The following is a 24,233-nucleotide window of genomic DNA, read 5'->3' as shown; positions in this document are numbered from 1 at the left end:
CTGAGCAAGTCTTGGTCACCCGCCGGGGGGGGGGGGGGGGGGCAGTAGCAAAAGCAACCCACCAGGAGCTCCTTCCCTGCCTGTTCTGAATCTCCCTGTTCAAATCCTCTGCCTGGGTTTCAGGGAGGGTCAGCTATTTCTTAGTGATTTGTAAGAGTCTCTCAAAGAAATTAGCCCTTTCTCATTCGTCGTAAATAACTTTTCCCACCTTTTTTCTTGTTTTGCTTATAGAATTTCTCTTCTTTGGTAAAATAACTTTTCTTTATGCAAGAAATGCAAATTAATTCAGAAAATCAGAAGATACAAATAAGAAAAGGAAACGAGTATCACCTGTCATTTCACAACCCAGATACCTTCTAGTAATTTTTAGAGTCAAGTCTTCACTAAAAATGGAATTATAGGGGCACCTGGCTGGCTCAGTCAGTTAAGCATCCAATTCTTAATTTCAGCTCAGGTCATGATCTCAGGGTCATGAGCTCAAGTGCCGCATCAGGCTCCTTACTGAGTATGGAGCTCGCTTCAGATTCTCTCTTTCCCTCTCCCCCACCCCTCATTTGCACTCTCTCTCTCTCTCTTAAAAAAAAAGAAAAATGGAATTACATATACGCTGCTTTGAAATCTTTGCTCATAGTATATTATGAATATCTTTCTACCGATCGTCTCCTTTCGACTCCCAATGTCAGTATTATGCCTCCTGCTCGAGACACTTCCTTCTTCCTTTCTCACTGCTGCTGAGACATGGGTGAGCTTCAAGCCCAACTCAGGTCTCCTCTCTCAGGCAGTGAAAAAGCTGCAAGGCCCAAGAGTCACAGGCAACCTCTTCCACAGGCAAAGCTCTGAGTGTGATCAGGCCTCCAGACCAGGTGCTACAATAAACAAAATGTCAGCAGGACCCCACCCCCACCCCCTGCCACCCATACTGGCAGGGGGCGCTCCTGCAGCAGCTCTCCCGGATGCTCCTGCAACGCATCACGGCCAGGGGCAGGTCGGTGAAAGGCTGCCCATTATACCAGGGGGTTCACCTCACCAGTTCCAAGTAAAGAAATCATCAAAACCCCAGGCGACTTCTGCTTTGAGAACATTGGACTCTCAGGGATTTCTTGGCTTCTCTATTCCAGCGGTCAAGCCAGAGACAGTGCAGGCTCAAGTCGGGAGAAGGATAATTCTTAATGCCCTGAGATCAGAAGCCCAGGGCCCCAGGCAAGGAATCTCAGGACAGACTACAACTAGAAGAATGGGGAAAATGGGCAGAGTCGGTGCTTTCTTCAAGTCTGTATCCAAAGTGGCCATAACTCAAGTGAAATGAAGAAAGTAAAGAAAAGGGGCTCAGCAGGATGAGCCAAAGAAGATAAAAAGGCACATGGGGATGGCAAGGCAGTAGCAAAGAATCTCATCTTCCACATTTGAGCAACTAATTACCCAGCTACTAAGTCCAAAGAAAGCCTTCCCTCTGGGCCAAGGGATCTCACTCCAGAATAGATCAGGACCCAGCCGGGCAGCCATGACTTCCCCTCTCCCTGGTTTACCCAGAAACACCCTGCTCTCACATAAAATTAATAAGAAAGCTGATCTGGGAGTCTGCAGGCAACCTGAGATTTCAAGACATAATAAAGGAAGGCTCCCAGAAGTTTCGCTTGCTCTCTGAGTGCTTTAGTTTGGCAGTCCCATTTGAGATGCCACAGAAACGAACACAGGTCTCTCCACTCCAGGTGGAGGAGGGGCGGGACAAACTTGCATTTAGGACACTTCATTGAATTTAAGATATTTCTAATGGTGGCCTCAACAAAGCTGGTCAGACACAGGCTCTTTTCTGCACAGACTCTGTTTCTCTGCCCCTTTCTGCAAGTGCCTGTTTGGTTACTGTTGTGACCGCAACGTGCACAGCATGGGTTTTCAGTTCCAGTCTGACTGATGCAGAACTCTGCCCTGGAAACTGTGGCTTCACACCCAGCAGAGGTGGCAGTCACCCCGGGGCCCAGGACATGCACCTAACTCCTGGCCATGGCCAATCTGAAGCAGCCATCGTAATGCAGCTGAACCCTGGAATCGGGTCCTGCTCTGTGCAAAGGCAGGAGGTTCCAAGCCGGGCATCTGTACCCCAGGATAGACAGAGCTCTTTTCTGCCCCCCTAAAAAAGCATGCTGGCCTTCTGACTTGATGAGCAGTCACAGGACATCGCTGGGCCCCCGCCAGCAGCCCGACCCCCACCAACAGCCCCCCAGGCTCACCTTGAGCGTGCAGTGCACGGTGCAGCAGGGGCAGAAGCCCCGCCTGCCAGAAGGAGTAGCAGCCATCCACCAGCTTGTTGCAGCGGCCCTGAAATCCACCTTCGAAGCGCATCTGCCGGCTGGTCACCCATTGCTGAGGAGGACACAGACAAGGGAAAGGCAGTTACAGGCGAAGGTCCCATCTCTTGGCTTCTTGGCACTGGCAGTCCAGTGCGCTGGCTGTTACCTCCTCCCCTCACTGCCGCAGATGCAGAGCGGAGCACTTGAGCTGGACCCCTTCGGGGCAACCAACACTGATCTCGGCTCAGAGCCTAACAGACAATGGACAGTCACCTCTTCCTGGGTTTCAGATGGGTTCTGGGGCTGACAGGATGAAGAGGCCAAGTTGGCCTGTAAGGACACCTGCAAATGTCTCCCTGGAAACAAGGCTTAACTAGGAAACATCAAGCCAAGACCACCAGGGGCTCATTTCTAACCACTTTTCCTGCTGGTAAGTTTATTAGAAGCAGATCAATGGAATTTTGTGCTATGTCTCATCAGATGATTTTAAACTGTCCCTGACTTTGACTTGGCACCTAAAGAAATCCATCCAAAGTTTCTTAGCAAAACACTTGCAGGACTGGAAGCAGAAGCCATTATCCCAACCACCAATGATGGGTCTGTCTGGTCTAGCCTCTCTGCTTCTCCAGGGGAACCTGGCTGCCTAACAGAAGAAAATCTTTCACGCTGACCCTATAAAATGGCTCCTGATGTCACTTGGCAATCACCCATGATGCTGCCCTTCCCCACTTATCTCCAAGTTTCCTAAACAGGCGCTGCTACCAAGATCAAGATAGCCATGGGTTTGGCCTCCAGGAATGAGCAGAACCAACTGGCTGGGCAGATAATGACATCTTCATTTCCCTCCCAGGACACCCACCAGCCAGGGACTTTCAGAACTGAACAGTGTGGCATAAGGCATCTCCTCGTCCCTAGGTTCTTGCTAGACGGACTCCTCAAAGGAGCTGCCAAGGACCCCTTTCGGAATGGGGGTGTCGAGCCTGTGTTTCAGTTAGCAGTTGTGGAGTTATTTTTAGATTATATCCCTGTTCAAGGCAACACTCACTCATAACAGTCAAGTCCCAAGTTTTCAGAAGAAAGACATAAAAACTAGATTGCAGGTACAGACTCTAATACGTCCCCACCGAGTCTTCAGTGAGCCCATTAGGGATGATGCTATTTAATGAAAGTAGGTGAAGCATCACTTAAGGAAAGAGAAAACAGGTACTACAATGGGAAGCCCATTCTTCATCTTTACCTTACCCTACAGACTAAGGGTTGATCTTTTTCCCCCCCAGACTAATGGTTTTTAAGTCAGACTAAATAATTTTTCCCAATGCCTAAGTCCATGGGTTTATTCTGTTTCTCTTGGCTATATGGATTCATAAAATCCTTCAGGCATGGGTCCTAGTTCTCCCAAAGCAAACAGAAGGGAGAGAGTGGTTTGGGTAAGAAGGACACTGGCATTTGTTGAGCATCTACTATATGCCAGGCTGGTTTATGGATTTTTCTCTCTTTTAACTTTCAGAGTCCAGAGTGCTAACCTCGCCTTTATGCTTCAAAAAAACCCGTTATCTCTACCTTAATGAGGAGGAAAAAAACTGAAGCTAAGACAGACAAATTTCCTAAGGTCACATGGTTAGGAAGTGGTAGAGACAGGTCTCAAATCTAGAATACTGCCACTGTAACTGAGGCTTCTGCTAATTATATTCCATATTTCTGCCTGGGAAATGGGACTTCCATATTTCACGCCTTACTGGTGATCAGATTTTTAAATGTCTAACAAACTCAAGGTCTAATGGAAAAAGTTGGCCATTTCAGCATAAACCTTCAAGGAGAGTATGCTACTGGAGGCTTCCTAAGGATGAGGAGAAAATACTGCTGGTCGTGTACAGAGTACAACAGGAACTTCCTTACAAGCTCATGAAGGGTCTCACAACAGTTCCTATGATGAGAGGCTGACATTTGAACTTGGGAAGAGGAGATGAATGTCAGTTGCAGCTGGTCTGCTCTGAGGTCATGGTCGGGAATAAATGCTTCCCAGAAGATGGTGGCACTGGGTGTGTGTATGTTTGTACTCTAGGCTTCGGGTGATAATGTCAATACAATCTGGTGACTCCCTGAAGCTAACCGCTTTCTGAATTCACTCTTAATATCTGTCAGGAACTCAGAGTCCAGACATACATGCTTGGGCTACCTGCTCACGTAGTTACTAGTTGGGGTGAGTGCTGTGTATTATGCAAGTCTGATGAATCACAGACTGTACCCCTGAAACAAATAATATATTATATGTTGTTAATAATAATAATAATAATAATAATGAAAATAAATAAATAAATGTAGTTAATAAATGTTCATATATTGCGGTCCATAACAAAAGCTTGGCCTCCAAAGGCCTGAGAGCCCTTCTCATGACGTTTTCTCTTAGGAAATTCTTCCTAAGACACGTGATGTCATCTAAATTTAAGAAACTGAAGCTACAGCCTTGGGAGTATGAGGAAGGTACTCTGGCTCATGCCAGATGTGTGACGGACTCACGAAGGCTATGGAGTTGGCCTAACACACCTCAGAGCAGGAAGATGGAAAGGCAGGAAAAAAGGAGCCAAGACCAAGGAGACGTTCACCCCTCCCACTTTCTTGGAACAGTGCTGAGCCCCCAACAACTGCATTGAAAAGCTTCATTATAGGACATTTAGTCCGTGGGCTCCGGGCAGGAACTCTCAGCCCTTCCCACAGCCAAACAACCCCAAAGCCTGTGGGTTTGAGCAGTCACATCAGGGGGGGCCCTGGGGCCCCAGAGGAAGAGGGGTCAACAGACACTTACCAATAAGCTCTTCAAATTCAAGGAACGTTCCTTCTTGAGGATGACCAGGGCAGCCAGGCCACAGAAAGTGTAGCCGCCATGGGCTTCCATCCCTGGCACCCCACCAATTCCACCTTCCCAATTCTGACACCTAAGGGGAGATTGAGAAGAGCAGGCTGAGTGGTCAGTGTCAACCAACGAGCGTCCAGCTCTAGTGCGGGGCACAAGTGCGGAACCGCCCTGGACCGCAGAGAATAGTTTGCTTTAGGTCACTGCGTGAACTGCCACAGCTGTGAATGGAAAGATGCCAGCTAATTAACTCCTGCAAATGCCTCTCCCTTAAACAAACAAACAAACAAAAAAATCAGGGAAACTCAGAAATAGTCTATTTATGTAAAAAACATAGTACCTCAAATCTTTACTTTTAGGGAAAAGGCTATCAAATCATATAGTCAGTGTGACAACTAGTATTAAATGTTTTATCTATTTCTGGTATTTTTCCTCTTTTCTGTATTTTCAAAAAATTTCTATAATGAATATCAATACCTTTATTACTTATCAAAATAAACTTATTTTTAAATGACAACTTTCTACATATTCAAATTAGCCATTTATTATTATCATAGTTATTATTAGGGGGTTATAATATATTAATAATGTATTCTCCAGTCATAAAACGTGCCTGATCTTTGTACCAACAATGTGGAGTCATTTCTAGGAATTAATCCTACAAAATAAGAGAAAATGTATTCAAAGAGCAGATTAGAAGAATGTTTACCATATTCCCATTTATAACAGTGAAATATCAGAAACAACTCAAGAGCTCAACAGTAAGGGACTGGTTATAGAAATTACAGCACACTGTACAAAAGAAAACCACTCATTTAAAATGATGCTATGAAGTACATTTAAAGATGTTCCAAATATATCACATGAAAAAAGTTATAAAGTGATAATGTACAGTATAATTTTTCTGGAATTCTAAAAAGATATACACCAACAGAGTGGTTGGTGGTAGATTCCAAGCAGTCTGGATGTTCTTCTTTTTGCTTGCCTATAATAAATGTTTTATCTGTGAAATAAAGAAATTTTCTTTTTAGCATATTTTCCTGTAACAGGGCAGGACTTTACTTCCAGTGATCTCCAAGAATGAACACAAGCTTGTACTCTGCAGGTGTGTCTGCCTCCCAGTACCAGCTGGAGAACAGGTGCACAGGGGGAGGAGCGCTTACTCCAAAACTTGGCAGGACTTCCAGACGAAAGAAGAAAGAAGCAATAATCCTGCCCATCTTCCAGGCACCTCTCCTTAGAGGCCTGGCCTCTCAGGAACTCACAGGCCGTGTTCAGAGCCGTCCCCAAGCCCGGGGACATCACAGTGCAGAGAGCTAAGACAAAAAAAGGCTACCGTTCCCTGCACAGACCCCTCAGCCCCTCTGTCCCAGGACCCTGCCACCCCACCCCCAAGAGGCGAGTGTCCTTTCTCACATTTGGCCACAGGGATGGGAGGAATAGCTCAAGTGTGAAGAGTGTCCTCAGTGAGGAACATCTGGGGAACTCTTAGCAATTTTCATTTTCTTAATTTAGCTTTCAAACAATTTTTTTTTAATTAAAAGAAAAAATTCTGTTAAAGAATAAGTAATGAGAAGTAAACCTCCTGCCCACCCTAGCTAGCCCCCAGACCCTCTCACCAGCAGTGACCACTGTCAGTTTCTGCACCTCTGCCTCTTCCCCCCCCCCCTCTCTCTACACACACACACACATACACATACACACACACAAACACAGAAGTGCAAACACACATGATCTACATTCCACTTTTCCTCCCTTTTATATGCATGGAAGTAATTTTAATCATTGTAAATTAGTAAGTTGAGTAAAATTCTTTGGGAGTGTCTTCTAGCCAAACCTAAGAGATTGAGCACAAGAGTCCAGTAAAAGAAAAGGAAAGGAATTTAAAAAGGGATAAACTCCAAGGGTAAAGAGCATAGGAGAAGATATACACACAGCAGATAACAAAATTTTGAAAGCCAGGAAAGGAGAGAGATAAGAAGTAACAGACCTAACAGATTAGAGAACCCTACAGCAGCCCGGTGGGCAGGAGGCAACACAAAGCAGGGTGATGTGCTCCAGCAGAAGGACCAGGAACTGGAGACGCAGGACCCCTAGCCCTCCAGAAGCCACATGAGATGGAAACAAGTTAATTGTTTGCAAATGTATGTAAGAATCAGTTAGATCCCCTGGTGCCCAAAAGGTGAGGACAGGTTTCAGGGGTTTAATCAAGAGGGTCTGAACTCCAGGATATCCAGCACAGAGAACAGGAGGGAGGCACCACACTGAGCAGGGGAGTGCGTGAGAATCTATAATCTGAACACAAACAGCCCCCACCCCGTTTCCTCCTAGTATTTCACAAAGCCGGCTGCCAACTTCCTACCCCAACCAGGAATCTGGAAGACGCTCCACAATGGAAACTGATAAGCTCAAGGGACAAAGCCCAGTGGGGTGAAAGGCTGAATGCTGGCACACGCAGCTCTCTGCCAGCTTTTTAGCACTCGGCTCCTAAATCTGAACACCAAGCATTTCTGCAGTCTCTAATACTCTCGTATTAGAAAGTGGAGCAGACACATAAAACTAAGCTGGAGAAATGACACAGGGAGCAGAAGGAAACGTTTTGGGTAAAATAGTATATGAGATAAAAATACCGCAAGAATAAAACATGCCTGAAACAAGAACAGGAGAGTACATAAAAAAGTATTTCTTTTAGAAATGAGAATAAAATAAGCTCTGGAAAATTTAAAATAGAATTGCAGAAATAAAACCTCAACAGAAGGGAATCTCTCAGAAAGTACAATAAGAAAGATTAAGAGTTAAAAAGTAGGCAAAATAATCCGAAAAATCAGAAGACCAACCCTATGTATGGGAGGTTAGAAAAAGAACAAACACAGAAAACAGAGGGAAAGAAATTATCAAAGAAATAATAAAATAAAGATTCTTAGAACTAAAGTACATGCCATTCCAGACTGAATATACCTGCTGAGTGCCAAAAGAAAAAATTTTTTAAAAATCCGTATCATGGTTCATCAGCATCAAGTTTCTAAACAGCAAGAATAAAGATTTCCAGAAACTTCTAGAGAGGGAGATATGGTGGGACAGAGAAAAAGAGAAACAAAACAGAAGCGTCTGCCTTCGGCTCAGGTCGCGATCCCATGGTCCTGGGATGGAGTCCTGCACCAGGCTCCCTGCTCAGTAAGGAGTCTGCTTCTCCCTTTCCCTCTGCCTGCTGCACCCCCCTGCTTGTGCTCTCTAAACACACGTGCGTGTGCACGTGCACACACACACAATGGATTGGGACTACAATAGCATTGGGAGGCAGTGGTTACCATAACAGTTTTTGGCTACTTAAACTCCTTGCATTTCAGCTTAATATCAAAGTCAATATCCCACCATTTTATATACAAGGAACCTATGGCATAGAGAAGTGAAATGATTTGTCCGAAGCTACTAAATGACAAAACTGGGATTCAAACCCAGGTAGTCAGAGTTCCGCATCTAGTGAGTGCCTAACGATCCAATCCTGCAAATACTAGTTATACAGTCTGGACAAAATACACAGAAACAACTTTTCCCAAGGGCTCAGTGGACTGAAAAAAGACAGGCAGATTTGGGCGGGGATTTTAAAGTTGGAGCAGAAAACAGCAGGCAGGCAGTCTCTTCCCCCCCCAACCCTATTTTTTTTCTTCCCAGTTTGCCCTAAGATGGCTGCGGTCACCCAGTAGTGGCAGCGGCAGGTCAGAGGGGCCAGTGGAGGGCAGCTGAAACAAACAGAAAGCCCACCATTTTCCTGGTAAGAAGAACCAGGCTGACGGAAACGGTGGAGGAACACCAGAAAGAGGAGAGCTAAAGAAGGAAAACTCCAAATTCCACGTTTAAATGTCTACCTGACTCCAGATCACACACACATCAGGCAAACTGAAAGCAGATTCTGACCCAAGAACTGACCAAAGAGCCAAGTCCGCTGCCCGGTGCATGTGTAACAATCTGTACTTTGGGTCTAACCAAGTTGAATGCTGCTAAAACAAAGCCATCAACAACAGTCTTTAGAGCAATCTAACAGAATCCAACCTCTACGATACAAGACCACAATGTCTAAGATACAATCCAAAAATTACCTGACATATGCAGAATCAGGAAAATGGGACATCCCAACTCTAAGATACCCAGATGTTGAAATTACCAAACAAGAATTTTAAGGCAGACACTTATTAACTATATGTTTACCTCAGGGAAATGGAAAAAAATATATACTTGTAATGAATAAAAAGATGGGAAATCTTAACTGAGAAAGAGGAAGTATAATAAAGAACCAAACCCACGCAAGTTAGCTCAAAAGCCTATATTCTTAAACTCTAAACTATGGCTACCTTACACCATTGAGTATTACATGCCAGGTCTTCAGTAAATGTTGGTTATTATTATTGTTAGCCTTTTCCACAATGATACTGGAAGCCAGAAGATAATGGAGGAATGCTAAAAAAAAAAAAGTTCTGAAGAAATACAATTTATACAGTTTCCAATTTAGAAATCTCTAACCAAATAAAATCTCAATCAAGTGTGAGACTAAAATAACCATTATGCACAATCTTAAAAATTCCTCTCCTAAGTGCTCTCTTTTGGGATCTACTGGAGTATGTGGTTCATTAAAATGTGTAAGTAAGCCAAGAAAAAGGAGGGCAAGGCCTTCAACAAAGGAGACAAGTGAAGTGAATTTCATGCTGAAAGGAAGCTTCTGGATACCTGCTGGGCAGCAGGCTGAGAGCAATCTGTCCGGACTGAAGCAGGAGGGCACAGGGCTCCAGGAAGGAGAACTCAAAATACAAACACACACACACACACACACACACACACACACACACACACGAGAACTGATACATTACCTAAAGTGTTTGACTGTAATGAGAGTGATTTTATAGCTCTGGCAGAAAATCTGGGAATAAATTCATGATGTATGCATTTTTAAAAAGAGGAAATGACTAATTCCAGGAAAATAAAAATTATCTAGGAAAGTAAATATGACCATAGTTTACCATCTGATATACCTGTAAATTATATTTCCATATAACAGGTACTACTTTGGTAAGAATAAAAACATAAAAAACAAAATAATACAGCTTGGATAACATTCCATATTAATACATAGGCATCTACTATACCTTTCTTTTTCTTTTTTTTAATCATGAGATACTTGAAATGTCTAGGAGTATAGCAAATAATATATAGAACATACATGTATGTCACACCTAGCTTTAACAGAGTCATATAGACTTCAGTCTCTCTTTTATTTTAAAGAAATGAACCATTACAGATACAGTTTAAGTTCCCCGTGGAGATGGGTAAACATCTCCTGATTTCATTTCCTCTGCTCTCCCTGAGAAGTAATCATCATCCTGAATTTGTTTTTATATTTTTATATTATATATTTTTTTATATTTATATATTTTTATAGTACCACAGGTCATTCTTCCTATAAATACAGAATTATTGTGCATGTTTTCAAATTTTAAGCAAGTGTGCTAATCTGCATGTTCTAACATCCTTTACTTTAACTCAGGGTTGTTTCTGAGGATTTATCTGTCTTGATACATGCAGCTCTGGTTCATTCATTCCAACTGCTATCTTATATTGCAATGTGACTACACCACGGCTTGCTTCTCCCTCCCGTGCTTATGAACATTTAGCCTGTTTCTGGGTTTTGCTATCACAAACAAGTCGCATGTTGGTCTCTTTTGCGCACGTGTGTGAGCTTCTGTAAGTGTGGGATTATGGGGTCATTAGCAACGGCATCTTCTAAGGTATTACCGAGTTGCTCTCCAAACTGGTTAAATCCATTTAGATGCCCACGAGTACTGTTTGCACAAGGTTTTGATCCTTGCCTATCTACACAATAACACAACACTGAAGAAAGTCTGGGAAAAAGAACTTTTGGAGCATTTCTGAAAGGCACCATGCTACAGCCCCAATCCGTCCCTTGTAATTTTAGAGTCGCTTCCATTCCTTTATCATTTTCTTTATTTTCAAAGTCTTGACCACCTGCTTTCTAAGAGGCCAGGACAAATCCTGGCATCTCTCACCTTGCTATCCATTCGGCCGTGCCCTCAAAGAGGTCTGGAGTGATGATGTTGGTCAGAGACGCTACGGAGGCAGCACAGTACGCGCTTCTGGAAGGACATAAACAGAGGGGGAGAGTGTTAAGCTTTAAGGAAGAGCTAAAATAGGGTGCACTGAACTCAGGCTGACTGGTCTCTGCCTGGTAAGCTGTAATCACCTCCTGTCCTCACTCTTGGCCCTTGGTCAGTCCTCCTGAGAGGTTTGACATTCTATTTGGATAGAGTTGCTCACAGCATGGCTTCAGTGAAAGAACATGACATTCTAGTCTCCCTACCTCCACATGGTCAAATCTACATCAGAGGAAATAACAGCCAGATCAATTCATGTCCAAAGTGAATTTAGCTCTTCTTTCAAAGACCTATCATGGTTCCCAAACTTCCACAGTGTCATTCATTCGGCTATTTCTGATACACTCATTCATTTGATGTCAGTAATGTTTCAGATCCAGAATTTCTGTATATGGAATGGACACATTAAAGGTTAACTGTATATTTTTTCTGCAACAGACACTCCAAAGCAGGGCACCAGAACCTAACGGCTGCATAGTCCAGACGAGAGGGACAGGAATAGAGGAGTCCACTCGGATACTTCCCTTAGGCCTTCAGAGGGAGAAAGGAACTTTGATTTCAAGCACCCCACCAGTATGTGTACGCACGCACGCACGCATACACACACATGCACACACACTTTTAAATGAAAAAGAAAGAGAACTTTTTTTTTTTTTTAATTGTTATCCAACTTGATTTGGAATAAGTCTTCCCATTCCATCCTGCCAGCCCTAAATCTTCTCAGGACACATTTCATTTCAGCTTCTCTCTCTATTATGAAATATATCTACAAACTGTGTTTTCTTTCCTTCTATGCCCTTTTCAAATATCCAGCATCTCAGCTCCATTTTACGATGAAGACAGTTTGTTTTAATTCTGCTTACAGATCCTTTCTAAGGGTTCCTGAGGAATATAAAAGGGAGGAAAGAGGAGGGCCTAGGTTCCATATCGTTCTATATGGACATAGCTACTAAGCCAAACTTAGGAGGTTTCCCGAAGACATCTGTGCAGAAGCTGCAAGCTTATGATACTACACCAGCCTTTGCATCGGCTGGCTCACGCTGGCCCCGGCACGGAAGGGGCTGAGTTACTCCAGCAGCCAGCAGAAGCATGCGAGAGTCCTGCATGCCAAACATTATCACCCACCAGAAGCTAACCTCAGAGGTCTGATCTCACCTCTTTCAGGTTTGGAGCCTCTCAAGGGGGTTCCACAGTATTTGCTCTTGAACCTTCACATAACCTCTGAGATAGGGAGGCAGCCAACCACGTAGTTTGCTTCTCGCAGATGGAAGAACTAAGACGTGATGCCAGGAGCCACTAGTCCTAGATCGCACATGGAAACGGGGAGCCAACAAAACGCACCCCTTTCGTGCAGTTTCTTCCTCTCCTTCTATCCAGTCATCGCTTCTCTCAAATTTGTTCACTACTCTCCATCCTCTCTACTGTCCTCTGAATCCAAGGCACCGTTCCCAGGATCGAGCTCCTGCCTGGTCTTCTTCCTTCCAGCCCTGAACCCAGAGGACTTTTACTAAAACACTGCAATCCATTCACTGCAACTGGGAAAGTTTTAATAAAATACAGACCACATCCTATCATTCTCGACTTAAAATTGGTCAGTGACTTCCCACTGCTCTTAAACTCCTACTTCAGGACCCCTCGGTCTGTTCCCAGCCTGTACTCCCAGCTTCACTGCTACTGCCCACGAGGCCCTCTCCACTTCAGCCACACGAAACTTTCTCGAGCCCGCTCTAGGCCCTGTCACCTCAAGTTCCATGAATGCTGCGTCTCTGCCTGCCCCCTACCCTCACAGAACACTCCAGGTTCTCCAACCTAGATGAGGTCAGTAGTAAATAACTGCTCCTTTCTGAGAACTGAGAAAGGGCGGCAGGTGCTAGGGGTTCACCGAGGTTTGGTCCCTGGCAGCACACCTGTGCCATAAAGCCCCAAATTAACTCATCCTAGAGACTATCAAGAATTAAGACAGACAGGAAAGATCACGAGGCCATTGTGTCTAACCCAGAATGAGGCCTGCTAGCCTCCAGATGCCCAAATGTGCCCTCCCCCAACCTCCACCCATCACTGCTGGTCAAACCCACTCAACGCGCACTCTGGAGTCCTGGGGGACACTTTCAGGCAAAGGACAATTGAATACCAAGCAAGAAATGTTAGGGGCGCCTGGATGGCTCAGTGGGTTAGGCCTCTGCCTTTGGCTCAGGTCATGATCTCAGGGTCCTGGGATCGAGTCCCGCATCAGGTTCTCTGCTCGATGGGGAGCCTGCTTCCCCCCTCCCCCTGCCTGCCTCTCTGCCTACTTGTGCTGTCTCTCTCTATCAAATAAATAAATAAATAATCTTAAAAAAAAAAAAATGATGAAACTGGGATAGGAGAACGCAAAGCAAGGAAGCATTCACCTCTCTGATCCTATGCAAACGAGAAGCATGGCTGAAAGGGAGCACGTTAGCAGAGGAGCTTCCGTACAGGTGAGATATAGCTGCAGGGCTCTTGGATGGAACAGATAGTTTTTCCTGGAGAAGTTTGCTAGCATTTGTCTAGCAGATATAAATATGAACACAGAAAAAAACCTACGCTGCAACTAGTAAGCTGGAGAATAATCACATCTGAAAATCACATTGTATCACATCTGATACAATGCAAAGCAATCTGACTTCACCTTGTAATGTCAGAAGTTTTAAAAAGCTAAATTTTAGGGCGCCTGGGTGGCTCAGTCATTAGGCCTCTGCCTTCGGTTTGGGTCATGATCCCAGGGTCCTGGGATCCAGCCCCGTGTTAGACTCCCGGTTCAGTGGGAAGCCTGCTTCTCCCTTTTACACTTCCCCTGGCTTGTGTTCCCTCTCTCACTGTCTCTCTCTGTCGAATGAATAAATAAAATCTTAAAAAAAAAAAAGAAAAGAAAAAGCTAAATTTTGAGATTGTGCATATTCAGTTGGACGAGCTGTAGAACAGAAATGAAAATGTGGTGTCAGGGCTGGGGGGACAATTTTTAACCTCTACCTTAAGAAGAGTCAACACAATACTGCTTTTCCTCATTAGTCATATTGGCTTTGTTAGTGTTGACAGGGTTAAACACACAACCACAGTCCCAGATGGAGTCACTTATGCTAAGCCCCACATCACCAAACTGAAACTTAATCACAGTTTCGGCTCTCCAGAAATGAAGTCTTAAACCAGTTCATCAGGAAGCACCTGGTGAGCGCTGGTTAGGTCACCTGCCTGATAGAACCCTGCTGTCCCCGAAAGGAAAGTAACCTCGCAAAACTGACCCACTTATTTGCCTTGTATAACCTCCCTGTTCCCAGACCCTTCTTGATACGGTAGAAATATAGGTTTGGTCTTCTCCCAGATTGCTGGCACAGCGCTCCTGAGTGACAGGGGTGACAGGAGAGTCTCTAGTGATTCAAAACAAGCCCTGGTGAAGCACACCTGCGTTATGCTAATGAGGTGACTCCCGGAGGATGGGCCGCTTGCCACAGAAACTGACCCCCGACTAGAGGGTTGGCAGCCTCAGCCCTGCTCCCCTGAGGAGAAGGGCTGCGGATCAAGTTAATCACCAATGGCCAACGATTTCACCAATCATGCGTACATAACAGAACTTCCATAAAAACCCTAAATGATGGAATTTGGGGAGCTCCAGGGTGGTGAACACAGCCAGGTGACTGCTGGGAGGGTGGCATACTCCAGCTTCATGGGGACAGAAATTCCTACACTCCAGACCCTTCCAGACCTTGCTCAATACACCTCCTCATCTCGCTGTTCATTTGCATCCTTTATAATATCCTTTGTAATCAATCAGTGAGTTCTGGGAACCGTCCCTACCAAATTATTAAACCGAAGAGGGGTCATGGGAACCTGATTTGTAGCCAAGTCAGACAGAAGTGTGGGTAACATGGGGACATGTAACTTGGGACTAGCATCTGAAGTGGGGGTGATCTTCTGGGACGGAGCCCTTAACCTGTTGAATCTGAGCTAAATCGGGTTAATCGATGTCAGAATTTAACATGAGAAAACAAACAAACAAACAGACATTTGGTGTTGGAAGTGTTGTAAGAAATTGTTTTTCCAGGGGAGGACAGATTTTTGGTTCGAGTAGATTCATGACACATGTTTCCTCCCCCTTTACTTTCAACAACAGTTAAGCCAGAAAATGAATCAACTTGTATAGAAGCTAAACACATTTACAAATGAGGCAATAAGATGGCTTTGCTATAGAAAGCTAAAAAAAAAAAAAAAAAAAAGTATTTCTCTGACTAAATAGTAAGAATTTGGTATAAAGTCTCAATGATCCACGACCTTTAAGAAATGACTTAGTGAACTCCCCATACGTGTTTAGTAATCTCCTGTCAGATGAGTGAGCTACTTGCGAGGTACATTAGATTACTCCAGAGTAAAATAATAGTTTTGAGTCAACTGGTTCTAATCAGTAACTGAAATTCTACTTCCCTCAACTCTACTAGCCCCCAAGGGTGTTTGAACCAACCAAAGCAATTTTCAAACAGGTGATAGACATGCTCAGGATTTCTTCAAATCCATACAGAAAATATTTACAAGGTCCCTACTGGGCTTCTTCTCCCTTCCTATCCCAGTGAGATGAAAGATTATATTACGCCATACAGTTGTTAAATATTATGCTATGTCATTTTCTACCAATCAAATAAATTTTTGATTCTGAAAAGCATTTGATTTTGTTCCTGTCTTACTTATATTTTGACATTTACAGAGGAATCAAGGGAGAGCAACACCTGAGGATATAGGTCTCACATTTGCCATGATTATGAACTGTGTCCCTGACATGTCATTCCACGGGTCATTCTGTGAGACAAAGCAGCATAATTTTTTCCATGGTGTTCCTTGGGGTTGGCATCTCCAATGACAGATGAGCTCTGGAATCTACGGGTGCAGCAGCCCGAGAAAAACCCCACTCACCTCACATCCACCTCACCTCCAACGTGCATGAGAAAAGAGCCGTCGGGCTGCTTCAACGAGTACAAATACTGAAGAAGCTTCTCCCTGAGGAACAAGCAGCCGAGAGGCAAGAGACAGCAATGATCAGTGCAGTATCAGCAGGGGGGCCCCTGTGGTGTCCCGCACCCTGGCTCTGGCCATACCTGTTAATGACGTCATAGGCCTCCTCGGTGCCGATGATGCAGAGTGCGTTGACGGCGGCATACGTGGGTGCAAGATGCGGGTACTGGCCAGGGCCCCCCCCAAAGCCACCTTCTGGACTTTGACACAGCTCCAGGAACTGACATACGCTAGGTACACAGCCAAATGGAAAACCAAAGTCAGAGAGCATTCATTTCAAAATAAGTTCCACCACAGTCCATGACTTTCCCTCAAAGGGGGAAAAATAAAACCCAAACCTCTCCTCTCAACTACTGAACATATACTGAATATAATTAACCTCTGAAAAGGGCCTCTTTCCCCTGCTATTTTGAATGCCTTTCTTTCTGAGTTTTGCACTTAAGGACTCATCTACCTGTGAAGCAAGGAGCAAAAGACCCAGCAGAGACCACTAGCCTTTCACCGAACTGGGGATAAGACTCATGCTTCTTGACCAAATCTTTCCCATACTTTTCCCTCAGTTTGCCATGCTGCATCTGTGTTGCCGGCCCTTTCTCCTTGCCTCTGAGGTCCCTAAATCGAATTTTGTCAAAATTGTGATGGCACCCAACCTCTCTCCATGCTAACCAACCCACTCTGGGGCCACCACCTAGGCCCACCCAGGATATTTAAAGAGATGTCTTCTCACTCCATTGTTACCTAAGTCCCAGGAGCTTCTGACTTTTATTTCTACCACCACCAAGAAAGAAGCTTCTAATGGAGTCTGCCTTCATGGTTAGGAGAACAAAAGGAGCATGGACTTCTAGCACACTCACCTCAGTTGTGGCAAACTTCAGCACTGCTGACTCATATCACACAAATGCATCCCAGCCTGTACACTTTTGGAGAATTTGTTACACTAATCCAGAGAGGCTCCAAGTCCCCCACCAAGGGAAATTGTTTTAAGGGTTTACCTCCAAGCATGGCACTGGGTTGCCCAGAAGTTACATTCTTGTCTGAGGTCAAACCGAGAGAGCCCCTACTTATCCCAGGTCCTCTGAATTCACTGGGAAGGGAGTGCCCCGGAAAGTCCTGGTTATTGAGCTCTTTCCCCACAACTCAGCATGGACCATAGGCTCCTTATTCAGACAAGTCCGCATTTCAGAGAATAAGCTGCAAATCTCTGTCCTAGTGCTCAGGCAGCCTTCTTCCCCCAGACTCTTTGGTCTCATTCTTTCTTATCTACTGCTGCCAGAGAGACCACAGAGAGTCTAACTCATCCCTAGGGCACAAGCTTATTACTGCTTTTCCACATCGTATCTGATGACTTTTGATTTCAGACCTTCCATTATCTCGCAGGGACAGCAAAAGAAAATTCTGCTCACTCGCTACTGGAGCTCTGAAGTCTTCACAGGTTAAAAGAAAAAAAAAATACACATTCCCTTCTATACACACTCCTTTCTATACACACTCCCTTCTATCTGAACCTCTGATTTGACTGCACGAAACACGAGAATTGACATATAGCTGATCATCAGAGAAGGAAGACAGTACTGTGGCATATTTGTAACAGTGATTAATTTTCAATGGGAAAATGAGTTTGTTCCTAACATATTTTCCAAACCTTCATTAATTCATATCCTATTTCCTGGAAACAAATAGCTAACAAATTAATGTCCTGACAAAGGCTGGCTGGACTGGCATACAAAGACTTTTCTGTATCACAAAAACAAAAGGTTTTAGTTGATATAAAGCTTAACAGCACATTTTTTTTAAAAAAATGAAAAGAAAAAGAGTCACCTAGTCATCCATTCTCTTTCCCAACTCCCGAGATAGAATCGTGCCAAATCCAACACCCCTGACCCTGTAGCCTCATGTCTGGTGAGCCGGGATCTGAATGTACCAGACACCTTTAAATCATCCCTCCATGCCAACCTCCCTCAGCTGATATGCAGCATCTGACTGGCCATGGGGCTTCACTGGGGAGTAGGGCTGGGCTTTCTTGGGACTCTCAGACACTTCCATATTACAGAACATTCTGCTCCAGAGGCTTTCCAACCCATAGGGTAAGGAACTGGCAAACTGACCACGAAGTTACCAGTCGTCATTAGCAGAGTTCTTAGCAGCTCTGAAAACCAAAGTGTGAATGAGACTTCTATCTTTAGAAAGGGGGAGGAAAAACTTATCTGAGAGAGCAGAAATTCACCACCTAGTTAAAAACAAAACAAAACAAAACAAAAAAACCACAAGCAGGAAACGCAGTGCATATACCAAGAGTGGCAGACTTTCTGAAGAACAAGTTTTCATGCATCGCTCCTTCAGTCCTGTGACTAAAAGGGCAAGGAGACCAGTTTGCTTTCATGTCAGCGAGGCGTTTCATTCTAGCTAACGTGACAATTACCCACAGAGTGGGGTACTATCTTTAAGATGAGGGATTTTCAAACCCAACACATGTATCTCACAACCATTGGAGAGCGAGTAGAGATAACAGAGATATGAGAAATAAGCCTGGGCCTTCATATTTTTACCAAATTCCCAGATGATGTGACTACACCCAAATTTGAGAACCACAAGTCTTAGCTGAGCAATCAGAATCACTTGGGGGATGTTTTTGAAAAACCCAATGCCCGGGCCACACTAATACCAATGAAATCAGAATCACTGAGGATGGGACCCAAGTGGCCATATATATTTATTTTTTAATTCCCGTGTGGCTCCAATGTACAGCCAAGTACATTGCCTGTGAAACTTGAGTGCACACAGAAACCACCCGAGAACCTTGTTAAAATGCAGCTCTGACTGGGGGCGCCCGGGTGGCTCAGTGGGTTAAGCCTGTGCCTTCAGCTCATGTCATGATCTCAGGGTCCTGGGATTGAGCCCCGCATCGGGCTCCCTGCTCAGCAGAGAGCTTTCCCCACTCTCTGCCTGCCTCTCTGCCTACTTACGATCTCTGTCTGTCAAATAAATAAACAAACTCTTTAAAAAAAAAAAAATGCAGCTCTGATTAAAGTGAAAAATGGGCTAGGGTGGAGTATAAGTCTATAAAACATGTATGTGCAAAAGAAAGTAAAATTTAAGAAGTGACTTAAAACCATAGGTTGGGAAAAATGAATCCATCTGAAATGGGAGCACACAGCTTAAAAAATAAATAAATAAATAAGAAAAGATACTAAAAAGGAAATGTAAAATTTAGCCTGAAGTAGAAGTGAGCTGTGGGGGAACACCTGGAGCTCCCTACATTGTTTTCCGCTGGCGCTGGAGTTTAGTTTAACAGTCCTGTGGGAAAGGAGCTTAGAGCGGGAGACAAACCAGGGGACTCTGGACTCCAGGAACTAACCTGAGGGTTACAGAAGGGAGGGGGTGGGGCGATGCCGTAACTGGGTGAGAGGCATCAAGGAGGGCACGTGTGGTGACGAGCACTGGGTGTTATACGCAACTAATGAATCGATGAACACTACATCAAAAACTAATGATGTACTATATGTTGGCTAACTGAGCATAATAAAAAAAAAGTAAAAATAAATTAAAAAATAATTTTAAAAAAATGCAGCTCTGACTCCAAAGAGCTAGATGGGCTTGAGTCTGCCCTTTCAGCAAACTCCAGGTGACGGCCATTTTGGGTAGCAAAGATCTGTGCTGTCCAATAGGTCGTGACTAGCCACATGAGGCTATTCAAATTTTAAACTAAATTCATTAAATTAATTTAAACTTAAGCTCCTTGGTCACAGAAGCCACGCTGCAACTGTTCAATAGCTACACGTCCCAAGTGGCTCCCACAAAATAGAGAACATCTCCATTACTGTAGAAAGTTCTACTGAACATCAACGCTCTATCATTCAACTATGAAAAAGTCTGTGAAACCTATAAGGAGATCAATTCAAAGCAGAAGTATCAATGATTAATCGTCAGCCTCATAAGGGGTTTACTTGGACTTTAAGGAGATGGTTGAAGACTGACCTAAAGTGGTTGATTCTGGGCATCGCTGTCACCAACTTGGAGGAAGTACTCTAAAACAAGCAGATAATTCCAAAGGACCAGAGAAACACCTCCAAGGTGAGAATTAAAGTCCAGAATAATATAAAATAAATTAGCAGCATATAAGAATAAAACAAATGAAATAGGGACAAGATAATATACTTAGGGATGGCAGGAGTGGGGGATGAGTAAACCATATAAATATACTATGGGAAAGGACTGGGATATAGGAGAAAAAGGACCAGAGGTTAAGGCCTGTGAGTTGTGAACACAAATAAGAATAGTTCTTAAGAGCATCATAAATGCAATACTGGGGGTGCCTAGGTGACTCAGTCAATTAAGTGGCACCTTCAGCTCAGGTCATGATCCCAGGGTCCTGAGATTGAGCCCCACATTGGGCTCCCTGCTCAGTAGGGAACCTGCTTCTCTCTCACCCCCTGCCCCTCCATCCCTCTCGTGCTCTTTCTCTCCCACTCACTCTCTCAAATAAATAAATAAAATCTTGAAAATAAATAAATAAAAAAACACAGTGCTGGCCACAACTATATTTGGTTCCAGCCTCCATTTGCCAACTCAAAGGAGGTTCAGGTTAGAGCTGTAAAAATGGCTAAATACCAAAAACGTTAAAAGGCTTAATATGACAGGCAAACACCAAGAAGAAGTTACCCAGCAAAATATCTCAAGCGTACAAAGGGTAATCGTACAAACTTTCTGGTAAAGAAATGAACACCAACACTAATCCACAGCACCAGAATTTAAGTCAGATTTAAGAAAACCTTCAGCACCAGAACGGGTCACCGTGGACAGAGAAGTTACAAAGATGATAACTTTGGAAGTAGCAACAGTCATCCTTGAGCAGGATGGCTTGGGAGGCGAGGCCAATACAAGATGGATGCCTGGACATCGGGCTTCCTCTAGGATGAAGTCTTTTCGAATTTCATACCATAAAACAACTTGAGCTTAGCACGAGAAAGAGGAAAAGTCCTTCCTGAGCAGAGTCTGGCAGTGAACAGGTCAAAGGCAGGTGGGCTCTGCACTGACCCCAGGAGGCCGGTGCTGCCTGGAGAGTCTGACACGTCGTCTGACCTCCCCAAGCACAGCCATCCTCTGGACGCTGCTGTTCTGGAACTACGGTCAAGGCTGAAGTGGGTCATTTTAGAATAAGGCTTCTCCACCTTGGCACTACTGACATTTTGGACTGTCTAGCTATACATTGTGGGAACTGTCCCACTGGCAGTACCCTTGACCTCAGCCCTCTAGCCCCCAGCAGCTCCTGGCCAAAAAAGGCTCAGAACACAAAGGATGAGATGAGGTATCTTCATAGAAAGGTAAGGAAACAGACAAATTATATTTTAAAATTAAAAGGAAAAATATTTAAAGAGATATTCAGAGGACCAGCTACTAATAATAGCCTTTTGAAAGGGAAACAGTAGAACACTACTGACACATGAAAACTGAAATTTAGTATTTGAAAAAACTTCATAAGCAGAGAAGTTCTAAAAGAATCAAGTTCAAGACGATTTTTAGATCTTATAGGAGCCAAAAACCTAACTTTGACAGTGCAGCCATCTCCCTGTGATTTCACTTTAGTTTTCAGTAACAAAGCATGGGATCCTCATTACCTTCCCTGCTAAAATCACTAAAAACAAATGTATTTAGTCTAGTTCCAAGATATTAACTTATTTCAGGTAAACACATGCAAATTTGTGGATACAGTCTCTCAAAAGTGGCAAGCTAAATTCCTACCTATGAACATACACACTGTCCTTTAAAAGGTCTGAGGCCAGCAGGAAAAACCTGGCCCTTCCTGGCTTCATTCGGCAGTCAAAGCAGCTGAAAAAGCGATTTTGTCCACTAGAGGGCACTCAGCTTGCCATTCAGTTCCCTAAACACATAGAAGAATGACACTGAACAAAATCGGAAAGAGAAGTGTGTGTGTGTGTGTGTGTGTGTGTGTCTCTCTCTCTCTCTCTCTCTCTCTCTCTGTCTGTCTGTCGTCTGTCTGCACTAGGTGGCAGAGTGGGGAAAGAAAAGGGCAGGAAAATAATACTCCAGACCTAAACTCTGCACCTAATACCTGTATGAAGAAGGGGACAGAAATGTGACCACATTTTCAAAGCATTTCTTTTCTCTGTGCAAAATGAACAAAAAAGTAATATCCTATATCAGATTGTCTTTTAAAAATACCCATATTTTTACAGATGTCATTAAGATGTCTCTGTATCTTACTAAAAGTAGATTATTTCCTTATTTGTCAAAGCTAAGCTCTTTGATAACAGATATTATCTGCCCCTAGAATTAACTATCTGCCAAGCAAAAAATAAAATTCATTATTGGAAAGTCGAAATAATTCTTCAAAACTCTGTTAAATCAATGCTCAGAAGAACCCCAAATAAAGATTCTAAGGCAGCTGGGCAGCAGAAATTCTCATTCACTATCACGCGGTTCTTGAAATTAGAACTAGCTTTTTAGTATAAAAGCATCCTTTTAACTACAAAACAATAAAATAAATAACATTTTAAAATATGCACATAACCCCACCATCCAGAAATAACTACAACCAGGTGTGTATACCTTCTGGTTTTCTCTATGCACCTAACAAGCTATTTTTTAATCTACAGAAGTTGAATCCTTTTAACTACCTTTTTTCACTTAAATCGTGACCATCTTTCTACATAAATGTAAGCATTTTAAAAACTTTATTTATTTATTTATTTGAGACAGAGAGAGAAAGCATAAGCAGAGGGAGCAGCAGAGGGAGATGGAGAAGCAGACACCCGCTGAGCAGAGAGTCCATATAACATTTTTGTAAACAAACGTGCAATTTACATGCATACATTTTTACTAAAGTATAATGGATATATAGCATCTTATTAATTTCAGGTGTACAACAGTGATTCGGTATCTGTACGTATTGCAAAATGATCACAGCAAGTCTAGTTAACATCTGTTGACGTCAATTTTTCAGTGGCTGCACAGTATTTCACTGTACATTCTGCACCATATTTTACTTAAGCTTCAAATATACTTTAGCACAACCCTACAGTGGATACTGGGGCTGTGTCCAGTTGTTCACTATGAAAGACCCTAGAAAGGGGTCCTCTCTTCCTATCTGACATTGCCTGGAAAGCTACTCTGACACTTCCTTCCTCGGCAAAGCCTTACCTATATGACAGCAAGTCTACAATCTATAGAACACACTCAGAATCGATGCTGACCCAAGTCTGATCTGCGATCTTCCCAGTCAGGAATTACAGCCTCCTCCCTCACACACCTGTTCTTGCCTGCCCCAGAATCCTCCATTTCTTTTTTTCTTCTCTAGTGTACAACTCTCCCATTCCCCTGCTGTACCTCCTGATTGTGTATGTGTGGGGGAGAAACTTCCCAAACACTCCACAACCCCCCACTGGTATTTCAAAAACACGTGAGCCTTTGACAATTAAATTCCTGGTATTGCAGAAACTGGGTCCAATTCTACTTTCAGAGCTAGAAGCAATGAGGCTTGTGGCAGCATCGTGACGAGGACAATGCACATTTTTCCTCTCCCTCAGAAAGCATCGTACACATCACAAGGGTTAATTGCCTAATTCTTTATTATCTTCCCCATCCACGGTCATCACAAGACACCCTGCCCAGGAAGGCAAGAATGAGAGGTCATTGTGAAGACAGAATGAATGAGACAATGTGTGGTTCTGTTCTTCTGACCTGACAGCGTGACCCAGGCAGGGGCACGGTGACCAGGCAGTGACCAGCGCGGGGCCCAGGCTAGCCTCCACGCATCCTCATGTGGCCGGTACTATGGGCTGCAAGCAAACGACCCTGGCTCATGGGACTTCCCACTTGGACTCCTCTCCCTCAGGAGCACCAGGGGAGCAGAAGAACTCCAGATGTCAACAAGGGAAGGTGCTCTCTCTCTCTCTT

The 24,233-nt window shown here is 43.9% G+C and overlaps 1 protein-coding gene across 1 annotated transcript in view; it reads right to left on the bottom strand.

Annotated features, from left to right (window-relative positions):
- The window catches only part of FNTB (farnesyltransferase, CAAX box, beta), a 65,020-nt gene that overhangs the window by 9,795 nt on the left and 30,992 nt on the right, over positions 1-24,233 (bottom strand). Inside the window, exons 5-9 of the mRNA XM_059182341.1 lie at positions 16,403-16,549; positions 16,221-16,304; positions 11,196-11,282; positions 5,092-5,221; positions 2,229-2,361 (exon numbers count right to left, since the gene is read on the bottom strand). Coding sequence (XP_059038324.1) covers positions 2,229-2,361; positions 5,092-5,221; positions 11,196-11,282; positions 16,221-16,304; positions 16,403-16,549 — 581 coding nt within the window. The remainder of the gene's footprint in view (positions 1-2,228; positions 2,362-5,091; positions 5,222-11,195; positions 11,283-16,220; positions 16,305-16,402; positions 16,550-24,233) is intronic.

The sequence above is a fragment of the Mustela lutreola genome, chromosome 7 (assembly GCF_030435805.1).
Source record: "Mustela lutreola isolate mMusLut2 chromosome 7, mMusLut2.pri, whole genome shotgun sequence".
Classification (NCBI taxonomy): domain Eukaryota; kingdom Metazoa; phylum Chordata; class Mammalia; order Carnivora; family Mustelidae; genus Mustela; species Mustela lutreola.
This window is presented reverse-complemented; position numbering and strand designations above follow the sequence as displayed.